General features: G+C 59.9%; 2 protein-coding genes across 9 annotated transcripts; one reads left to right on the forward strand and one right to left on the reverse strand.

The window, feature by feature from the left end:
• Window positions 1-790: 790 nt before the first annotated feature.
• On the reverse strand, window positions 791-13,716 carry NDOR1 (NADPH dependent diflavin oxidoreductase 1). 8 transcript variants are annotated; one of them, XM_032130456.1, is made up of 15 exons: window positions 13,612-13,715; window positions 12,637-12,771; window positions 11,998-12,075; window positions 11,600-11,697; window positions 10,796-10,894; window positions 10,609-10,710; window positions 9,904-10,110; window positions 9,451-9,572; window positions 8,337-8,557; window positions 7,864-7,971; window positions 7,115-7,229; window positions 6,626-6,772; window positions 5,984-6,102; window positions 3,699-3,793; window positions 791-993 (listed from the first exon to the last, which is right to left on the reverse strand). In XM_032130456.1, exons 1-15 carry the CDS (start codon window positions 13,612-13,614, stop codon window positions 849-851), a joined length of 1,794 nt encoding a protein of 597 aa, XP_031986347.1. In that variant the 5' UTR covers window positions 13,615-13,715; the 3' UTR covers window positions 791-848. The 8 variants fall into 8 exon arrangements, 7 of the variants coding, with proteins under 7 accessions (XP_031986347.1, XP_031986344.1, XP_031986345.1 ...); XM_032130454.1 differs by lacking the exon at window positions 791-993 and adding an exon at window positions 1,335-2,308; XM_032130453.1 differs by having other exon boundaries at window positions 9,451-10,110; window positions 10,609-10,724; window positions 13,612-13,716.
• Window positions 13,717-13,794: 78 nt separating this feature from the next.
• Window positions 13,795-14,563, forward strand: TMEM203 (transmembrane protein 203). Its single transcript, XM_032130471.1, has one exon. The coding sequence runs from the start codon at window positions 13,892-13,894 to the stop codon at window positions 14,300-14,302; it is 411 nt and encodes a 136-aa protein (XP_031986362.1). The 5' UTR covers window positions 13,795-13,891; the 3' UTR covers window positions 14,303-14,563.
• The last annotated feature ends 5,519 nt before the right edge of the window (window positions 14,564-20,082 follow it).

Below are 20,082 nucleotides of genomic sequence, written 5' to 3' on the forward strand. Positions count from 1 at the left end.
TGGCACTGCTGCCCCTTCCCGTCCCAGCCTGCTCCCAGGGAATGTCCCTGCTGATTCATGCCATGGGCCCTAATTGCTATTTACACAGTGGCACCCAGTGCGCTGAACTGGGTGAGGAAGGTGGTGGCACTGGTCCCACTGGGGCACGGGCAGGGCCAGGAGGGTGCACGGCCTTGAGGCTGCAGGGAAAGGGCTGGAAGCAGCTCCCAGGATGGGGTGGAGGAGAGATGCAGCTGAGCAGGCACTCGGGGAAGGGGATAACTCAGCAGGAACGCAGAGCTCAGACCTCAGCATTAAGCAAGCTCAGGATGCTGAACTGGCAGCAGAGACAGAGGCATCGAGGCTTCCTCCTGTGCCTGTCCCTGCTGGCCTTGGCCACTGGAGACAGAGGGAGCAGGTCTGTCCAGGCAGCTCCTCCTGCAGCAAGTGCTGCTGAGTAATGCCGGGGTGGAGAGACTCCCATGCAACACTTCCCTTCCTCTGGCCCTGCCACAAACAGCAGCCACTGCCACGGCTCCAGCAACGCCCCTGGGTGCCACTCATGCCACACAGGGACCGCCGGGGCTGGGGCGTGTGGGGCAGATCAGTGCCACACCAAAGCCAACCAGCAGCACCCCCAAGAGACCTCTGGCCCTGCTCTGGTGGGGTGTGGGCACAGGGAGCCAAACCCCCCAGGAGATGGGGTCCCCCTGCCGCCACGGCCCTGCTGCTGTCAGGGAGGGGCTGGTTGGGTAAATCCACCCCACCCTGGCTGGGGCAATCCCAGCCCAAGAAAGACGCCAGAGGCAGATCCCTTTGCTGGCTCCTTTATTCAGGCAGTCTGTGGGGCAGGGGAGGAAGGAGCCAGGTCAAGACCAGGTTTCAGACTGGAAGCGCTGGGACCGTTCCAGGGCTGTTAAATACTCCTGTGCTTCCGAGGGGGACAGGCCACCCTCCAGCTGCAACACCGACCGCAGGGCCTCGGCCACCGCCGCTGGCATCTCCTTGGCATTCCTGGGGCAGAGAGCAGGGCACAACGGAGAGTGAGCAGGAAAACGGGGCAGAGCAGCAGCCCCAGTGCTCTGGGATCAGGAATCTGCAGTGCCTGTGGTCGAGCCCACCACAGGCAGTGGGAACCTGCCCCATCCTGCCACAGGCTGCCTGGCATGGGGTAAATGACAGGCTGGAGAGGGAGCTCCCGCTGCTCCCTCGAGAGCAGGGCTGTTATCCACGGGGCTCCTTGGCGTGGGCATTCGCAGGCAAGGACACGGCCATGGGAGCCAGAGCCCAGCTCAGGAGCCCAAACCCCAGCCCCACACAGCTCCATTTGCCAGCATCCTCATTAGACAGACATGGGCAATGTGCACAGGCTGGAATTTACTGGCAGGAGGGCAGGAACCTTTCCTTTCATCTCGGGAATCACTCAATGTCAAACATGTCTGATCCTCAGCTGGGCAGGAGCAGCCACTCCCGTGCTGCTGCTGCCTGCTCTCAGGAAAGCCAGAATGATTGGTTTGATGGTGACATTTGGAACCAAAGCCAGTTCAAACCCCAAAATCAGAGAAATGCTGGAGAAAACACCCGAGCCCCGGTGTAGAAAATACCCAGATAGAACTCAGCGCTTTCAAGCACAATTATTTCTTAGGGGAAATCAGAAACTCAGACTTTTTTTTTTCCTGGAGTTTCATTTGATGAACTGCCTGTGCAACAAAAAAAACATCTAATAAAAAATTTCCCAGGCTGCTCCAATTGGCACGAGCATCTGGCAACGTCCTTGCTGTTTCCCAAGAACAAGGCAGAATTCTGACTTGCTTTTGGAGCTGATTAACATCCCAAAATACCCAGAAAGGAGGTCTTCTTTTTTTGGAAGAATCGCATTGTTTCTGAGTCAGGCATTGATACGCAAGTACAAGATAATGGAGCTGGGCTTTGTGATGGAAAACATGTCAAATAGCTATTTTTTTTCCAAAAAAGAGACATTTTCAACCTTTTTGCCCCTGAGACAAGCTAGGAACAGTCACAGAGCAGATCCCACCCTGGCTCCCTGGAGCCTGCCTGGCCCGGGAAGGGGAGGCAGACACCAGTGTCCCATGGCCCAGGGCTGCTGCTCAGGGTTACCCAACTCAGGACTCAATTCCGCAGCTTTCTCCCAGCCTGGCTGAAACTCTGAATTTGGGGGGCAAACAGGACCCTTTTCAGGCTCACCCACCTGCACTTTCCTGCCTGGCACCCCACTGACAGTTCAGTCTGTGGGCCAGGGAGGGGCACGGTGATCCTGGGAGTCTTTCCACAGGCTTTGGGCTGTTCAGGAAAGGAGGGACAGTGTCCTCTGCAATCAGGACAGTGTCAGTTGTACAGGGGGGACGGGGCTCTTGGATCCCACCTGCCTGATGGGGGCTCAGGGACCCCCCACACCAGGGACAAAGCCCCCAACAGGAGGAGTCTCAGAGCAACCCTGATGTCCAAAATACCATCCTCATGGCCACACAAAATCCACCACGGGGACAGCTGTGCAAGCCCTGCTCTTTCCAAGACACTGATCCTCTTTGGGGATTTCCATCAGCACCAAAAAGTAGGAAAAAGAATGGAAGAAGGAGAGAATAAAGCCATGACCCAACAGCTCAATAGTCTCAGCTTTTGGGCTGTGGATGGAGGCACAACCCCAAGTGCTCCATCCCCAGATGCAAGGGGAGGAATGCCCAGTCCGGGGTGAGGCTCCAGGAAGCCCCGCGCTGCAGCAGTGAAGGACGGAGTGGGGTGGCCTGGCCTCCACTTCTCGGGAAGTGGAGTAAACACAAATCTCCTTCTCCCAGGAATGCAGCAAGGCCAGTCTCGCCCTGCCTGGCACCAGGGCAGTTCCTGCTCTCCTGAAGGACAGGCAGGAAAGAACCTCCTGCAATTGCTGCTCGTGTCGACAGCCAGGCCCAGGCCCGCACTCCCCAGGTCACGGGGTGCACGACTAATGCCACGGCCGGGCTCTGGCCAGCTCCAGGAGCCCAGGGCATTTCCCAAGCCTCGCCCTGCGCAGTGGGGAGCAGCCTCTCCCTGCAGTGCAGGCAGGTCAAGGGCTCTGCCCAGGACACGGGCACAGAGCTCAGAGCAGAGCTGCCAATGCTCTGACCCCAAAGGCCAGGCCCCACCTCTGACCAGCAGCTCCAGATGTGCAACCAGCCCCAGACAAGCACCCAGAGAGGGACTGTGCTGTCAGAGGGGACTGGCTGTGGTGCAACAGGGCTTGTCCCCGCCCTGGGAGGCAGCTTTGGGTGCAAAGAGCCAGACAGAATGTGCCAAGGCTCCCAAAGCTGCTGCTGAGCCCCAGCACCAGTAGGGATCCTGCCCACATGAGTGGCCATAGGCACCACAGAAGCCTTTTCTCCAGTTTCATCGAGCAGTGTTGGAGGATAGGGCCGTGCAGGGGCCAGGGCCCTCCTGTGTGTGGATGTGCTGTGGGTCAGAGGCCGGGCAGGGGGAGGGTTGGGCAGGTGGCATTGGCTGGAGAAGCTTTATCAGTTCCAGCTGTGCCCCTCCTAATGGGAGCACGGGGTAGGTGACAAATATCCCACTCAGCCCAGGGCTCCTGGAGCAGGACATACAGAGAGGAGGAATGAGCTGCCCCGCTGCAACAGGGGGCTGATTCGAGGAAATGCCTCCAGGCAGGTGGAGAAGCAGAAACGTGCAGCCCTGCTCCCCCAAGCCCTGCACAGAGACCTCTCACTCACCCAGCCAGGTAGACATGAGCATTCCCACTGCTCAGCAGCTCCCACACCAGCCTCCCGTTCTCCTGGATGCGGTGCTGGACGTAAACCTTCTCCTCCTGCAGGGAAACATGGCCCTGAGCCCACCAGCTCTGGAGCAGCCCCAGCCCCTGCTCTCAGACTGTTTTCAAAGGCTGTTTGCAGGAGCTCAGGGCAGCACAGCCCCCTGGAACAGGAGGCAATGACCCCACAGGGAAGGGGAGCCCCACACCCGGTGAGGGTTTCCCTCCTGCCCTCTCTTCTCCCAGCACGGGCAGGGGAGGCTCTGTGGCCCCTCTGTGCCAAGTTTGCTGCAGGACGGAGACCCTTCCCCACACCCCTCACTGCTGGAGACCTGGAACAGCTTGGAGGGGCAGAAAGCTGGGAGGGACAGCCTCAGTCCCTGCCCCTCCACTGTGCTTAGGGACTGGATGAGGACTGGCTTACTGCACAGTCAAGGAGAGTTCCCAAAGGGTTAATCCACAAGACTTCAAGCATCCAAGCAACTGCCTACAGCCCTGGCTCCTGCCCAAGAGAACACCATTGCCAACGTGCCTGAACTCACTGCTGGCCCAGAGGGCTCCCGTGACAAAGGTGACACTGTGAGGAAGGCCAGGCCCTGTGCTGGGCGTCCCCCCACGCCGGATTCTGCAGTGGTGAGCGGAGCCATGGGCACAGCCTCCTCCCCACGCCCCCCTCTCCAAAGGCAGGACAGCTCTCGCTGTGCCTCAGGTCCTGCAGGCTGGAGATGGGTGTGGGAACAGCCCTGAGCAGCTCCAGCCCCGGCTGTCACAGGAGCTGGTCACTGTGGGTCCCACAGCTCCCCTGGCTGGTGGCCCAGGAGTGCCAGCTCAGCCTGGGTACAGCTCCGACCGGGCAGTGCCCCACCAGCACCAGCACAGCCAGCCTCAGCTTCATTAGCGGTAACGAGCTTGGTGCTGCCAGAGGCCCTGCCAGCCAGGCTGGGATCATCTAAGCACCTGCAACCACCTAGAAACCAGAGCAGCCCAGTGACAAACTGGGGTCACGATGTCTCAGGGCATCCACGTTCAGCTGGGACCAGTCTGCACTGCGGGTGGCTGTGATGGGACAGGGCTCACTGCAAGGGGACTTCAGAGAGAAGAACAAAACCTCCAACAGCCATGGAGCACCCCAGCCCCTTCCTGGCTCTCTGACAACAAACTTTTTGATGACTTAAGGGCCGTGGTATCCCCTGAAGCCAAAGGCACCAGAGCCCAATGCAGCTCATCCCAGCTGGCTGTGCTCCCACTCTGCCTTGGGGGCAGAGGGCTCTGGTGACAAATGGCTTTGGCCTGTGGAGCAGGAGAGAGGGGACACTGCAATGGAAGTCCCGTCCCCCCAGAGTCAGCTAGAGCAGAAAGTGGCTCTGGCTGCTCTCCAGATTCAGGGAGCAGCAGGTCCCCTGTCTCTGGTCATTTGACAACCCTCTGCAGTGCTGCTCCTGCTCATCACAGACTTGGAAGGCCTTCACAGAGCATCCAGGTCACGCCTTACAAGTGTGGATAAAAGATCCTGAATTCATGTCAACACATGCACACAGCCAGGAGAAAGGGCTGGGGCTGGTGCAGCTGAGCTACCGAGAGATCCCCGTTCCCTTTTTATCACATCTCTGTTCCAAAGCCAGGCTGAGCTTTCAGTGCCATCAAGGGACAGAGCAAGGCAGTGAAACAGATCCCCAGCTCAGGGAGCCTCTCTGGCAGCACAAAAAGCCCTGCAGCCCCAAGGGGGGATGAGAGCTGCCCACCAGAGACACTGCCTGAGAAAGCAGGGAGCAAACTGAGAGGCTGAGTTGTGGGGTGCTCATACCCATGGGGAGCTTTCCTCTGCATATCTGGGACTCAGAGTAAGCTGGCACAGAGGCCAAGCTCCTCAGCTTCAGCCAGTGCTCAGAGGGGCACTGTGGAGAGGGTGGCATTTAACCAGAAGTTATTGCTTGGTGACCCTCTGAGAGGTTTGGGGGCCTCTTATCACTCACGTGGCCCAGCCAAACAAAGCTGGTTAATGCCTTATCTACTCTGCTGCTCTCCAGCCTTGTCCCAGCAACCTTTCCAGCTCAACTTAGCCAGACACAGCCCTGCAGGGCAGGAGGGGATCGCAGCCAGCACTGAGGTGTGTGGGGGGGTAAGGTGCCCACTGTGCAGATCCCTCACGGGTCATGCCAACAGGTACAGGGGACAGACACACTGGCAGAGTCACATCAGTGCTGCCTGAGATGCTTCTGTACCCACCCTCCTCTTCTGGGCACCAACCTGGTCCCTGGAGAAGGCCGTGAAGAGTGTCAGGAAGTCCTTTGTCACCAGCTCTTCCCACTCCATCTGGCAGTAGAAGTCCTTGGATTTGTATCGGCAGCCGAAGAAGAGGAAGTTTCCTGCAGGAGCAGAGCACCAGGGCTGTGCTGGGAGCACCCAGTGCTGGGCTTTGCTGGTGCCACCTGGCTGACAGCCCGGCCTGAGGAGCCACGAGCCATGTGAGCACAAAGTCAAGTGACCTGTGGCAGCCAGAAGCCCCTGTGTGCTGCAAAAACAGGAGAGCAGAAAGTGTCCCCCAGGGCTGCCTGTTCCCTGAGCCAAGGGAATGAGGACGGGACAAGGGTGGGGGCATGACTCCCTGTGCAGCAGCAGCTGAGCTCAGCTCATGTTCACTCTCAGAGAGCCAAGGAAGAGCCTCTGCAGAGCCCCACCCGATGCAAGGAGCTGCCCTGAATAACCACATAGGCTGCACACAGCAGGCTCTGGGCCTCACCTACCCCAGAGCCCAGCTTGCTGCTGCTCAAACACAGCAAAGCCTGACCTGGTGGAACCCTCACGAGCCCCCAGCCCAACCTTCCATCTGCTGACATAGAGCTGTCTGTGCAAGGGGCACCCCCAGCGCCCCCCAGCACCGTCCCTCACCTCTCCGTCCCTGTGCCACCCGCTCCTGGATCGCTGCTCGGAAAGGGGCCACCCCTGTGCCAGGGCCAATCATGATCATAGGGGTGGCAGGGTCAGCCGGGAACTTCATTCCTCCTTTCTTCACCCAAAGAGGCACCCGGATATCACCTGTGAAACAAAGAGAGTGACAAGCATCACCCCACCACCAGTGCGCTGTGCCTGCCTGCAGAGGGTGAGCAGGCAGCCAGCTCTTCCGGGGTGCTCCAAAGACACACACAGACCTGGCTCATCACCCCCAGCACCAAGGGCACACTGTGTGTGAAAAGCACTTCAGCTCTTTCAGCACTGCCTCTCCTGCGAGTTCAGCCCATCCTGCCAGGCCAGCTCCCCATGGAGCTGCTGCTCCAGACAGGCAGCTCCTGCACAGGGTCAGCACCCACACAGCTCCATCACGGGCCCGAGGGATGAGCACTGAGTGCTGTGGGATTCTCACAGTGTCCAAGCACTCACCTTGCTCCGGGTTGAGAGAAGCCAGCCAGGTGGAGCAGAGCCCCCGGCGGGGTTTGCTGAGCCGTGTCTTGTACCGCACCACGGCCACGAGGATCTGCATCCGCTCAGGATGGGCCTGTGCCACACAGAGCCGTGAGCACAACCCAGCACAGCTGCCCAGGGAGAGCCCAGCACCTCCTCCAGGGACACAGCCTGTGCCCAGCTCCCGCCAGGGTGCCTGCAACACTCATCCTAGTCTGACACAGCCTCTTACAACGGAGCACACCCCTGCTCAAAACCTTTCCAATGGGGAAGGGGCTTTTCCCGGGGAACCACTACTACAGGAATGCTCTACACAGCTGGCAACAGCGATTGTGACTGTCCAGCCCAGGAGGCTCCCATGGAGGACAAATCCAACCGCGCACGGGCTGAGTCTGCAGGCACCCGGGCCGGTCCCACCGCCACCTCCCGGCAGGAGCAGGGAGCAGCACCCCCCTTCCCCAGCTCCCGGGACCGCATCCCACTGCTCCCAGGGAACTCCGAGGTGTGCTGGGACAGTCCTGGCACTCGCAGGGCTGCAGGAGAGCAAGTGTCCTAATCTGTAGGCTGGCACAGCCCTGAAGTTTGCATCCAGCACATCAGGCTGCTGCAGGCTCAGCGCAGAGCAGGGATTTGGGTGGGCTGTGGAGGCTCCAGGGGAGCACAGCACCAAGAGTCAGCCCAGACCCTCTGTTCAGTCTGAAATGAGGCCAGAAGGGCTGAGCTCTTACCAGCATGGAGGAGGCGATGGAGAAGGCGCGGGGTCTGATGCGAGGGATGAGGTCCAGCAGGTAATCGGCTGGAATGGCACACGTGGTGTGAGGGAAATCCCACATGGCCTGCAAATCAAAAGGGTGAGGCCTGGTGCAGCCCAGCAGGCAGCCTGCCTGCCCTCAGGGCGCCAGACGCTGTCCCACACAGCTGTGCCACACTGCCCTAGGCCAAAGGCACCGCATTGGGCACCTCTGAGCACCAACCACCCTGTCCCATTGCCCTCTGCCCCCCAGAGCAGCACAGAGCCCAGCACAGAGCCCAGAAGGATTCAGAGCCAGCCCTAACTGCCAGTGGAAATCCATGGACACTTCAGAAAGTGGGTGAAATAGATTAAACTCCTCAGCCAAGAAATGATGGCTGATCATGTCCTGGGTGCTCGCAGCCCTGGCACAGCCCCCGAGGGGCAGGCCTGCCCTGCTCCCAGCCTCACCTCCAGCGTGGTCCTGCGGGGCCGGTTGCAGTAGCTGAACAGCTCCTCCTGGCCCTGTGCTGAGCTGAACTCCTGCAGCTTCTCCCGCTCCAGCTCATTCGTGGAGAAGGAGGCCAGGAGCTCGAAGAAGGAGCGCCGTGGCACGCAGGAGATGTCCAGGTAGTGCGTGACCAGGTACTGGATGGTGCAGGGCTGTGGCAGGAGGGGAGGGAGGGGTGTGCCTGCAGGGCAAGGCAGCGGGGACAGTCAGGGCCAGCACTTGCCCGCCTGCTGTCCCCAGAGCCTGCAGCACCACACGCTGCACCCACGTGCTGCTGGAGCCAGCTCCACCCATCCCTGCTCCCACTATGGCCTCCACTCCCTCCTGCTCTCCCCAGTTTGCTTTTCAAGCCTCCAAGCTTGCAACAGGTGAAGTCAGTGGTGCTCGACCGTCCCCCACTTTTGGCAGGTGCTTTGGGATAATGCCTTACCCACCCTGCCTGCACGCAATGCAGCGGAAATAACCAGCAGTGTCACATGGCAGGCCTGTCCCTGTCTCCCACGGCTCTCCCAAGGGCAAGAGGAGCAGCCTGAATTTCTCTCAGGTTTGTCTGCCAGGTGAAAATCCCAGCATGGACACACACAGGGAAATTGGGGGCAGAATGAGTGCTCAGGGGCCAGGGGAAGAACTCCCCTGTTCCACACAGGCACCAAGAGCGCTGGGGGGCCTCCCTGGTTGCTTGTGCTGGTTTGCAGCTGCAGAAGCCCCTCAGGAGGTCCCTGGGGCACAGACAGAGTGGGGAACCCATGCAAGGAAGCACAGAATTCCCAGCTTAGGCCTGAGGAGGCTGCAGGATCCTCCCCACTCTGTGCTGGGGCTGCCAAGGCACAAGGCCCAGGTGAGGCCTGGCACTGCTGGATTCCTCCCAGTCCCACCGGATCCTGCACAGGATCCACACACACAGCAGTGGAGGGAAGGACAGTCTCTGTACTGCCAGACAGGCAGGTGTCCTGTATCCATCCAACACTCCCAACCAGGTCTGCAGCAAAGGAAGAGCAGAGCTCCAGGCTGGGCCAGAGTTCAGGGGATGCCCTGTCTCAGCAGGAAGGGGAAGGAGCAGCAGGCAGGACCTACCAGGCTCCGTGGGCTCCAGCACAAAGTGTCTGTGTGGCTCCAGGCGCAGGAGCTGGCAGAACTGCTGCACGTCCTCGGGGCAGTTCTGGGGCTGGATCATCACCACGTCCCCCGCACTGAACCTGTAGGTGCAGTGGGAGCTGCCAAGCACAGCCACGGGGCACAGCCACAGGCACAGCCACAGGCACAGCACGGCCATCCCAACCTGCACCCACACCAGGGGAGGCAAATGCCCAGTGCCACCCACTGCTCTGACAGGCAAAGGGAGCTGGTCCCTGGGCAGGACCCCACTCCATACACCCCCGACTCCATGGATGGGGACTCGCAGCAGGGACCATGACCACAAGGCTGCAGCCTCAGGGATCAGTGAGGAAGGGCAGCAGAGGAAGAGGGCAGGCTCCAGGACACCTGGTCCCACACAACAGAGCTTGGGGCAGTCAGGAGAATGCTCACGTGATCCCTGAGCCCGCGATGTCGAACTCGATGAGCCGGACATCCTGGAAGTGGGACTGTGCCGTGACCCTCTGGTTGGACACCATGCGGGCAGCGAAGGGGTGGAGCTCGCAGGGAGCAGCCCGGGGGACTGTGGGCTGGAGCAGGTCACTGTCGGGGTGTGGGGAGTCCTCAGGCAGGTAGTGCAGGGTGTATGTGGGGGGCAGGCTGTGGGGAGGAGAGCAGTGCAGTGGGGTTACCTCCATGCCACAGCTCCTCGCTGCTGTAAGACGAGAGGCAGGGAGAGGCCTGGAGAGGCCTGGAGTGTCCCACTGTATCCACCAGCCATCATCCCAGGCCCCTGGAGCCTGTCCCTGTGTAGGGGGATGCAATGGAGACTGCCAGGAGGAGATCCCAAAGGCTCCAGAGCGGGCAGAGGGAGGCTGGCTGGGCACACGTGCTCTGCCAGGGGCAGAGGCACATCAGGACAGCAAGATGGGCAGAACCTGGCTGGGGCAGCTGTCACACCCCAAAGGGTGTGACACCCATTCAGAGAGAGATGGGCCACCGGTGGCCAAAGCACAGGGGACACTGGAGACACCAGATGCTGTGTGGGGAGGGTTCCTGCTCCAAGCAGAGCATGTCTCCACTCTGGAGCACAGCCAAGGGAACAGAACATTTCAGCCCAGCCAGCCCCAGCAGGCCCTTCCCGCCCTCTGCACTCACCGCACGTCGAGGCCGATGATCTCAAGGCCAGGAGGGAGAGGATACAAGGCAAGGATCTTGTCCCATAAGGCCACAAGCCAGGGATCAACCACTGCATCTGGCCTGCAGTATAGAGTCTAGAGTATAGAATATAGAGCATATAGAGTATAAAGCACATAGAGTATATGGAACATATATAGGCTCTTACCCCAGGTCATGCTGGTCGTCTCCCAAGGCCACTGGCAGTAGCGGGTTGCCCCCGAGCTGTAGCAGCCGTTTGTGCAGCTTCTTTGCAACAAAATTAAACCTGAGCAGAGAACAGCACAGGGCAGGGCTGCTCCAGCAGCACAGCAGGCACTGCCACAGCACCAGCACGCACTGCCAGGGCCACCAGAGCAGCACACAGGCAGAGCCAGCACCATGACCCGTCCCGTGCCCTGCCCAGCCTGTACCAGTTCACAGAACCAGCTGGCTGCCAGTTGCTGGCCCTCACGGGCTGTGCCCAGCCCCCAGGTGGGACAAGGGGAGGTCCAGCTTCCCTTCAGGGCAGCCTGTGCCCTGGGCCATAGAACCGTTCCTTCCCTCCAGCCCCTCACTGCCCCACAGAGCTCAGGCACACCCGTCCCTCCCACTACAGCTCTTTGAGGCACACAGGAACAACCTTCTGGGGGAGACCTGGGACCAACAGGGCTGGCTGCCACCTCTGCTTGATGTCTCCTGTTGCCCTGGCCCAAGGCTGTGGTAAAAGACTGACACATGATGTCTGACCCACTGCAGCAAAGCATCCTTGGCGAGGAAAGAAAAGGGCAGAAGCCAAATTCTTGGGCATTAGGAAGGACACGGGCTGGTAGGGCAAGGATTTTTAAGGCTGGTGGGAATTACATTTTGTCTGAGCTGCTGCTCCAGAGTCATGCTCTGTCTCCCCTTACCCCCTCTGTTCTCCAGCCACCCTGGTCTCTGCTGCAGTCACAGCTGTGAGGAGCAGCTGCCCAGGAGCTGCAGAGCTGCTTACTTGGGGTAGGAGGAGTCACCAAGGCCCAGCACGGCGTAGTCCAGCTGGCACAGGGAGCCGGCCGGGAGGTTCTTCCGGAACAGGAACCGCCAGAACATCTACAAGGGACACAGGCAGCGAGTCCTGCTGCTGCCACGGCACCTCCCTGCCTGCCTGTCCCTGCATCCCTGCTCAGCCACCCACGGGGGCCCTCCTGAATCCCAGCAGGGTGAGGAGCACAGCTTTCTGCAGAGGTGCCCCCTGCAAGTCACCTCACCAGCCCCCTGGCCGTGTCCCCTGCGATGTGACTGGTGCTGCTGCAAAGCTCCCCCAGCAAAAATAACCCCTGCTCCAGCTGCTTCAGGAGAGAAAACTCCGGAGCAGGAATGTAAAAGCAACAGGACAGGAGCATGTCCTACCTTCATGTTGTCAGGTGGGTCTCCCTGGCCCGTGGTTGCACACACAAACACCACCAAAGGCTCATGGATGAGGTTGGCCTGTGGGTACAAACACGGCACACTGAGGTCAGCAGCCTCCGAACTGCTCTGGAGCCAGGCTGGCAGAGCTGGGGGTGTTCAGCCTGAAGAAGGCTCCAGGGAGATCTCAGAGCCCCTTCCAGTGCCTAAAGGGACTCCAGGAGAGCTGGGGAAGGGTTCTGGAAAAGGGCCTGGAGCGACAGGACAAGGGGGAATGTCCACAAGCTGCAGGAGGGCAGGTTTAGATCAGATATTATGAAGAAATCCTTCTCTGTGAGGGTGGGGAGGCCTGGGCACAGGGTGCCCAGAGAAATTGCGGGTGCCCCATCCCTGGAGGTGTCCAAGGTCAAGTTGGACAGGGCTTGGAGCAACCTGCACCAAGCCTGTGTGAGTTCAACAGTGTTTGGACAACGCTCTCAGGGACAGGGTGGGATTGTTGGGGTGACTCGACGATCCTGGTGGGCTGCTTCCAGCTCAGCTTGTTCTGTGATTCCATGGTCCTGTGGGAGGTGTCCCTGCCCACAGGGCTGGTGGAGATGGAGCAGGAGCAGCAGTGCCCAGAGCACCCCGTGTCCCACTCACCACGTCACAGCTGTCCAGGGCCTCCACCCGGCACCGCAAGTGCCGGCGCTTGGCTTCTCTCCCAATCCTCTCTGCCGTGTCCTGAGCTGTCCCAGTCTGGCTGCCAAAAAGCACCAGGAGTCTCCGTTCTGCCATCTGCAAGAGACAAGAGCAGGGAAGTCACCAGAGGGAAGGGAGAGGAGGGGAGGCAGAGCTGGGCCTGCCCTGGGCTGAGCAGCACTGACCCCGCACAGGGGCTGGGGGCCCAGGGGACACCTGTGGGGCTGACACAGCACACAGCCAGCACAGGGATGGAGGAGAGCTGGGATTCCTGGGATACAAGGCTCCCAGGCTCTCTTTCCACACCGGTGCAGCACTGAGGGAGTGATGCCCCGTCCAAGCCAATAGGATAAGCTCACACAAAGGTGTGACCAGACACACGGAGCTCTCAGCCAGGCTCTGACAGAGCAAGGCCGGCCTGGAGGGAATCCCAGCCAGGGAGATGTCTGAGCTGCAGACAGCTGCTGTCACCATGGGCCCGTAGAGAAATAATAAATTAAATAATAATAATAAATAAAATCACAGAATCACAGACCGGTTTGGGTTGGAAAGGACCTTAGAGCCCATCTCGTTCCAACGCCCCTGCCATGGGCAGGGACACCTCCCATTGTCCCAGGCTGCTCCAAGCCCCAATCTCCAGCCTGGCCTTGGGCACTGCCAGGGATCCAGGGGCAGCCCCAGCTGCTCTGGGCACCCTGTGCCAGGGCCTGCCCACCCTCCCAGAGAACAATTCCTTCCCAATATCCCATCCAGCCCTGCCTCTGGCAGTGGAAGCCATTCCCTGTGTCCTGTTCCTCCATGCCTTGTCTCCAGTCCCTCTGCAGCTCTCCTGGAGCCCCTTTAGGCCCTGCAGGGGCTCCGCGGGCATTCTCCTCTCCAGGCGAACACCCCCAGCGCTGGGGCCAGGCCCGGCCCCGGCCGCTCCGCGGGACTCACCATGGACCGGCCCCATCCCGCCGCTGACGTCACCACTGCGCGACAGCTCTGGCTGACGTCATCACCCCGACTGAGGCGCCGGGACTCCCCGGGCACCGTCCCCCCCGCCTGATGACGTCATCCGATCACCGCCTCTCCCCGTGACGCCATCGCCCCGCGCCGCCGGGCCGGGCCGGGCCGGGGCCGGTGCCGGGTCAGGGGCCGGGGCCGGGCCGGTGCCGAGGCCGGGGCTGGTGCCGGTGGCGGTGCCGGGCCCGGGCCGGTGCCGTAGCCCCGGACGATGCTGTTCTCCCTGCGCGAGCTCGTGCAGTGGCTCGGCTTCGCCACCTTCGAGATCTTCCTGCACGGGCTGGCCCTGCTCGCCTTCTCCGTGCTGCTCGTGCTCAAGGTGGACGGCGCGGCCGCCGGGCTCTCCTGGTGGATCGTGTTCGTGCCCTTCTTCGCCGCCGACGGGCTCAGCACGTACTTCACCACCATCGTGTCCGTGCGGCTGTTCCAGGACGGCGAGAAGCGCCTGGCGGTGCTGCGGCTCTTCTGGATCCTCACCATCCTCAGCCTCAAGTTCGTGTTTGAGATGCTGCTGTGCCAGAAGCTGGTGGAGCACACGCGGGAGCTCTGGTACGGGCTCATCATGTCGCCCGTCTTCATCCTGCTGCAGCTGCTCATGATCCGGGCCTGCCGCGTGAACTGAGCCCCGGCGGGACGTGCCCGGCGCTCCCGGGGCCGGTGCTGGGGCTGCTCCCGTCGCTGTCCCCGTGCGGAGGGCAGGGGACGGGCTGGGACAGGGGCCGTGCCCCAGCTCGCGGCCGTGTTGCAGAGCACCACGCTCCTCCAGAAGCTCCACATCCCTGTTTGTGCTCCCTCAGCTCCCGCCTTGTCCTGCCCTGCGAGCGCTGCTGGGCGTGACAGTTATTTTATTTTAGAATAAAAATGCGTTGAAGGGTTGGGTTTATTTATAAAATTCTTCTTGCCTAGAAAGCAGTTGTACCTAAAGCTGCTGCCTGGAGAGCGGGAATTGCCCGGAGGGTGGGCAGTTGCTGTAGATCTCCTGGTACGGCCCAGATTGCTGCCCTGGCCTGCTCAGCAGCTGGCTCGTGGATTTCCATCTGTCCCCTCACCTCCCTGAGCACTTCATCCCTTCAGCACTTCATCCCTTCAGGGCGCTGACAGGGCTCTGTAAGATCGTGTTGAGATCACTGATGTGTGTGTTTTTGAACAGGAATATGATTTTTCTTCTTTGTATGTCACTCCATTTCCTGAATATGGAAGTGGGGGTGTGGGAGAGCACGGCTGATGCTGCTTCTGAAGGGGGGTCTCACTGCCCTCAGAGCCCCCAGAGAACAGGAGGAATTTGGTATTCCCTGTGGAAGTGCAGACCAGTGTGTGAGGTGCCAATGTCACGGGGATGCACCGGGTGGGATTGTTGGGGTGTCTGTGCAGGACTTGGTGATCCTTGTGGGTCCCTCCCAGCTCAGGAGATTCTGTGATTCTGCCCCACAGGTGCTCTTCAGCTCCTGTTTCACGCTGGGATGTGATCTCCCAGCGCTGGGTGATCTCCCAGGGCTGGGTGTCACCAGCCCCAGGTGCTCAGGTGAGTCTGGAGCCACTCACTGGCTCCCCTGGGCCGAGGACGTGTCAGCTGGGAGGTGGCAGCCGCCTGCTCCTCGTCACCTCAGCCCACAGCAGTGTGAGCCCAGCCCCTCTCAGTGTGGTTGTGCCACGCGCCCCGGTCACCCCGAGGGCCCCGGCCACGGGAGTTCCATCACCTGCTCCTGTCCCAGGAGCTGTGCCAGCAGCAGCCACAGGGTCACTGCTGTGGGGCCGGCTGGGGGCCGTGGGGTGGGAGCTGTGTGGGGTCAGTGTCTGCTACAGCGCTGAGCAACTGGAGCCACAGCAGCTGAGGGACAGGAGAGCAGCAGGACGAGCAGCAAAGCCTCTGAGTCAGGAGGGGACACTCACTGAGTGGCCCTGGGGACCGATGGTGCCTCTGGACGCTCCCACAGCTCCCAACCACCAGCTAATTAATAAAGTAAGGAAGGGGCTCATCAGACCCAAAGAAGATCAAACAGATGATCACATCCCTCAGCCTCGCCGTGACGCTGCACAGGCACGGGGCCCTTTCCTGCTGCCCAGCCCAGTCCGTGAGTCCCACACTGACACCAGCCCTGTCCCTGGGTTGTGGTGTCCGAGACAGGGGAACATCCCCCGTGTGCCACATCCCCCGTGTGCCACATCCCCCCTGTGCCACCCGCCTCACCTGCAAGCGGCTTTGCCAGTGTTTTGCTGCTGCCTTGGAGACGAACCAGCGGTCAGCGTGTCCCTGCTCTGCTCTGAGGTAAGGCAGCTTCCCTGGGGTGTGTGGGGACACAGGGGTGACACAGTGTTGAGCAGTGGCATGGGTGTGCTGCCCTGGTGGGGATTCTGGGGTGGGGGGATGGTCTGGCAGCCAGGACCACCCCGTGTCCCTTCCCAGGACTCATGCCTGGTGCAGAGGAGTGGCCTGCTGTGCCCAGGGCCACCAAGTCTTGGAACAAACCTTGCTGGGACATTTGCCCTGGCACCCAGCAGTGTGCAGTGCTGGCACACCAGCCTGTGGCCACACAGAATTCCTTCTGGGAGCATCCCCTTGGAGAAATCCTGCTGGAGCCTCCACCTGCTGACACCCATTCCCTGCCCAGTGTGAGCATCCACGTCTCTGGCATGGGGTGGAGATTCCCCAAGTCTCAGGCCAGCCCTCTTTCCCACGCTGGAATACACCTGGCAAAGATGGAAATCTCACCTCTGGGTTTATTTTTGCTGCTGTGGCTGGTGGGTTGGGTGTTGCTGCCAGCTGGGCCTTTCCCAAACCCAGCAGCAGGGGAGTGGCCCAGCTCCCAGACTGGAGGTCTGGCAGGTGATGCTGCTTCCCAGGGCTGGTGCTGCAGATCCCAGCCCCAAGCCCCTCTGCACCCCTGGGCTGGTGGGGAAGGAGCCTGTGCACAGCCCAGCCCAGGTGCCCAACCAGCATCCCTGTGACTGAGGGGCAGAACCAGCCCTGGCTGCCACCCTTCCCCGTGGGTCCCTGCAGGGACAGGAGCAGCCCTTGGAGAGCCATCTGAAATTGGGGTGGGTGCACTGCGGGAGAGAAGGCAGTGCTGCCGTGTCCATACAGAGCTCAGCCTGCCTGGGGCAGCACGGATGGGCCCCATGCACCAGGAGGACACAGCTCCAGCGTGACCTGAGCCTCCAGAGGGGAAAGGGGGCTCCCAAAGGACTTCTGGGAATGGGGGGCCCAAGGGACCTCCATCCCTCCCTGCAACGTGACATGGGCAGCACCTGGGGACAAGGAAGCTTCAAATAGCCCAAACTCCACCAGTCCTGCTGGAATCAGAGTGGAAGGGAGGGCTGGAGCTGGTCCCTGCTGGGATAAGTCACAGCAAGACCCAGGGTACGTCTGGCAGAGGAACACGGGGCAGGAGCAAGTGGTGCCGCTCACCTGGACATGGGAGACGCTCAGAGCCACTGCCTGCACCTCCCACCCAGGACTGGGGTGACCTCATGGAGCAGAAATTGAGTTCTGGTAAATGAGGGACTCCCTTTTTTAAACCTGAGTCAGGGTGCTTTCCTTTCAGAAGGCACCAGGAAGGTGTTGGCAATGCAGGTGATGTCATTTCACAAACACCAGTCAGCCCAGTGCCTGGCAGGGATGGCTGGGCTGGAGCCCCACTGAGTCCCCACACCAGCCTGGCAACTCCCTTCTGGGTCTCAGAGTCATTGCAAGGGCCACAGGCAAATAAATACATGTCAAAAGCAGATCAAACAGGGGTGTGTGTGTACTCTAGCCACACTTCTCCACAGCAGATTTGTCTATCACAAGCCAGAAGGAGACATTTCGTCCCTTTCTCAGTTATGAGCAAATAGCACATTTCACTCTCACCAGAGCACAGCCCTGAAGCCAAACAGGACTGGGGCTGATGGGCCCAAGGGCATGAGGGGAGCCACGTGAGAGCAGCTGCTCCTGGGGTCAGGAACCCCATGGCCCTTCCAGGTCCTGGGATGCTCGGACACCACGTAACCATGAGACCCTGAATTTTAGCAGAGACACCCCTTTGGGTGGGATTGTGTGAAGAAAATTGAGGGCTGGATGTAGCACAGAGCCAGGGAGTTGCTGGGCAGGGTCAGGGGCAATGAGGGCTCCCCTGCGCAGCATTTCCCTCCCAGCATTGCCCTGTTTGACTCAGCTGAGATAAGGCAGCTGGAACTGTGTCCTTCCATGCAGTTCCTTGTGATTCACACCCAGAGCCCAGCCAGGGCAGCATCACCTGGCAGAGCTGCAGGGCTGCATGTGGGGCCAGCAAGGGGGAAGAGCCCCTCAACAAAACCTCTGGGACTATTTCTTTACCATGAAAAGGGACAGGAAAAATAAAGTGAAGAGTTGCTCATCCTGTGTTTGGACTTGGAGCTGGAAGTTTTGATCAGCTCTGGGTGCACACAGCCACTGGCAGTGCCTCATGTCCCCGAGAGACCAGAGCTGGTTGGTGCCTCTCTGTCCTGAGCGGGGATGAGACCCCTGTGCTCAGAACAGCCCTGTGCATTCAGCAGGGGATTTCCAGAGCAGGGACACTCATCCACCCCTCCCACTGAATCCAGGTGTATCCAAAGGTTGTGCTGTGTGGAGGTGGGAACGCAGGAGTGGCAGCACCCCCTGGGCTTCAGGAGCCAGCCCGAAGGAGACTGCTATGGGAATGTTGAAGTGAGGTTCTGTGAGCCCACAGAGACTGTACTTACATGCCATCGCGTCACAGGATGAAAGAGAATATGTTTATTTGGTTCTTCCAGGTAAGAGTCAACTATGATTTCCAAAAATAGGTTGAGACTTGTGGGAAGTGCCCTGTGGACGTTTCCCTAAGTCTCAGAGAGGGGATTTGTTGAAATGAAGCACCACGAGAAGGTTAAAAATTCACTGCAGTACAGGACAAACAAAAGAACTTATGAAAGACGAGGGAATAACCAATCCTGCAGGAACTGAGAGCCATGACCCGAGAAGTGAAGAGCAGGAGGACACTATAAATCAAATTACAAAGCTGAAGAACAACTCTGTGTGATTCCTGTGCTCATTAGTGTAGTAAAATCCCTGCCCACAGGCTGTGATCACCCCTTACTCAGATAAGCCCCTTCCCCACAGAGCATGAACAGCAAAAGAAGCGTGCAGGGTACCTGTAAATGAGGCAGAGACTGTGAAACCAATGGCTGCACTATTCGTGGTTGGCCGTAGGGAAATGCTGACTTCTATTGCTTCAGAAGTGTAAAAGTGGGCACCTGGCACGCTCAGGGTGTGACGGCTTTGTTGATTCAGCACCCACCACCCATCTCTGCGTAGATGTGAAATAAAATCACTATCTCGACTCAGTGCGTGAATCTGCTTCCTCCACACGGGGTGAAAGATCCCAGATTGGGGATAACAGGAAGAGGGAGTGGCCCGGAGGTCTGAGGACCGCCCGGGGACTGCTGCCCCTGATGTGACAGCACGGTGACACTGTCAGTGCACACAGCAGGAGCTCTGAAACGCCGGCAGAGGTGCTGGGCAGGGTCAGGGGCAATGAGAGCTCCCCAGCACAGCATTTCCCTCCCGGCATTGCCCCGTTTGACTCAGCTGAGGCAGCTGGAACTGGGTCTGGCCACGCAGATCCTTGTGATAGCCCCACCAGGCTCTTTCTTATCAGGGAGCTGCATCAGCAGGAAGCAGCTCGGCTGTATGCACCGAGAGAGCAGGTCCCTGTTCCCCAGCCCTTCTGCTCCCAGGGCACTCCTGGGTCCTCCCCACTCCCTCACCTCTCCTCGGGGTCTGCAGGGACCCCAGGAGCAGCACAAAGCTGGGCCAAACACAGGCAAGGGGTGACCACAGTCCCAGCTGGGCCATGACGGTGTCCTGGCCTCTCCAGTGTCCCCTGGCAAAGCCCAGCCAGTGCTGCTGAGACTCCCCTGGCAGGGCAATCCTCCCCCTCTGTGGGAGTTTCCATCTCATTGTAGGAAAACTCATTATCAGGAACCTACGCTCCGTTAGATTCCGGGGCACTGGATACTGCAAATCACTCTCACCTCTCACAGACCTTGCAGAGAGCTTGTAAAGGCAATGTTAAGGCCGGGGAGAGCAAAGAGAAAACAGAAATGGGGGGTGTGACAGCACAGAGAAGGAGAGGCCAAGGGTTAAACGCAGAGATGTGTCCTTCACCTGATTTCATTCAAATGAGGAGGAGGAACTAATGGGCTGAAGATAAGGACAATGCCGAACTGGGCCATGAATATACACCGGCAAGACAAACAGGAGAACAGATATTCGAGACTTTCACCTAAGGCCGATGAGCTCTCAGAGAAAATAACGGGAGAAAGACTTTCCAGCAGTATCCGCTCCCAAAGGATATAAAAGGCAAGTCCAAAGTGGGGTGGCTGCATCCGGAGGAGCACAGAGCCCTGCGGGGTCCCACGGGGGCG

This window comes from Corvus moneduloides, chromosome 21 (genome assembly GCF_009650955.1).
Source record: "Corvus moneduloides isolate bCorMon1 chromosome 21, bCorMon1.pri, whole genome shotgun sequence".
Classification (NCBI taxonomy): domain Eukaryota; kingdom Metazoa; phylum Chordata; class Aves; order Passeriformes; family Corvidae; genus Corvus; species Corvus moneduloides.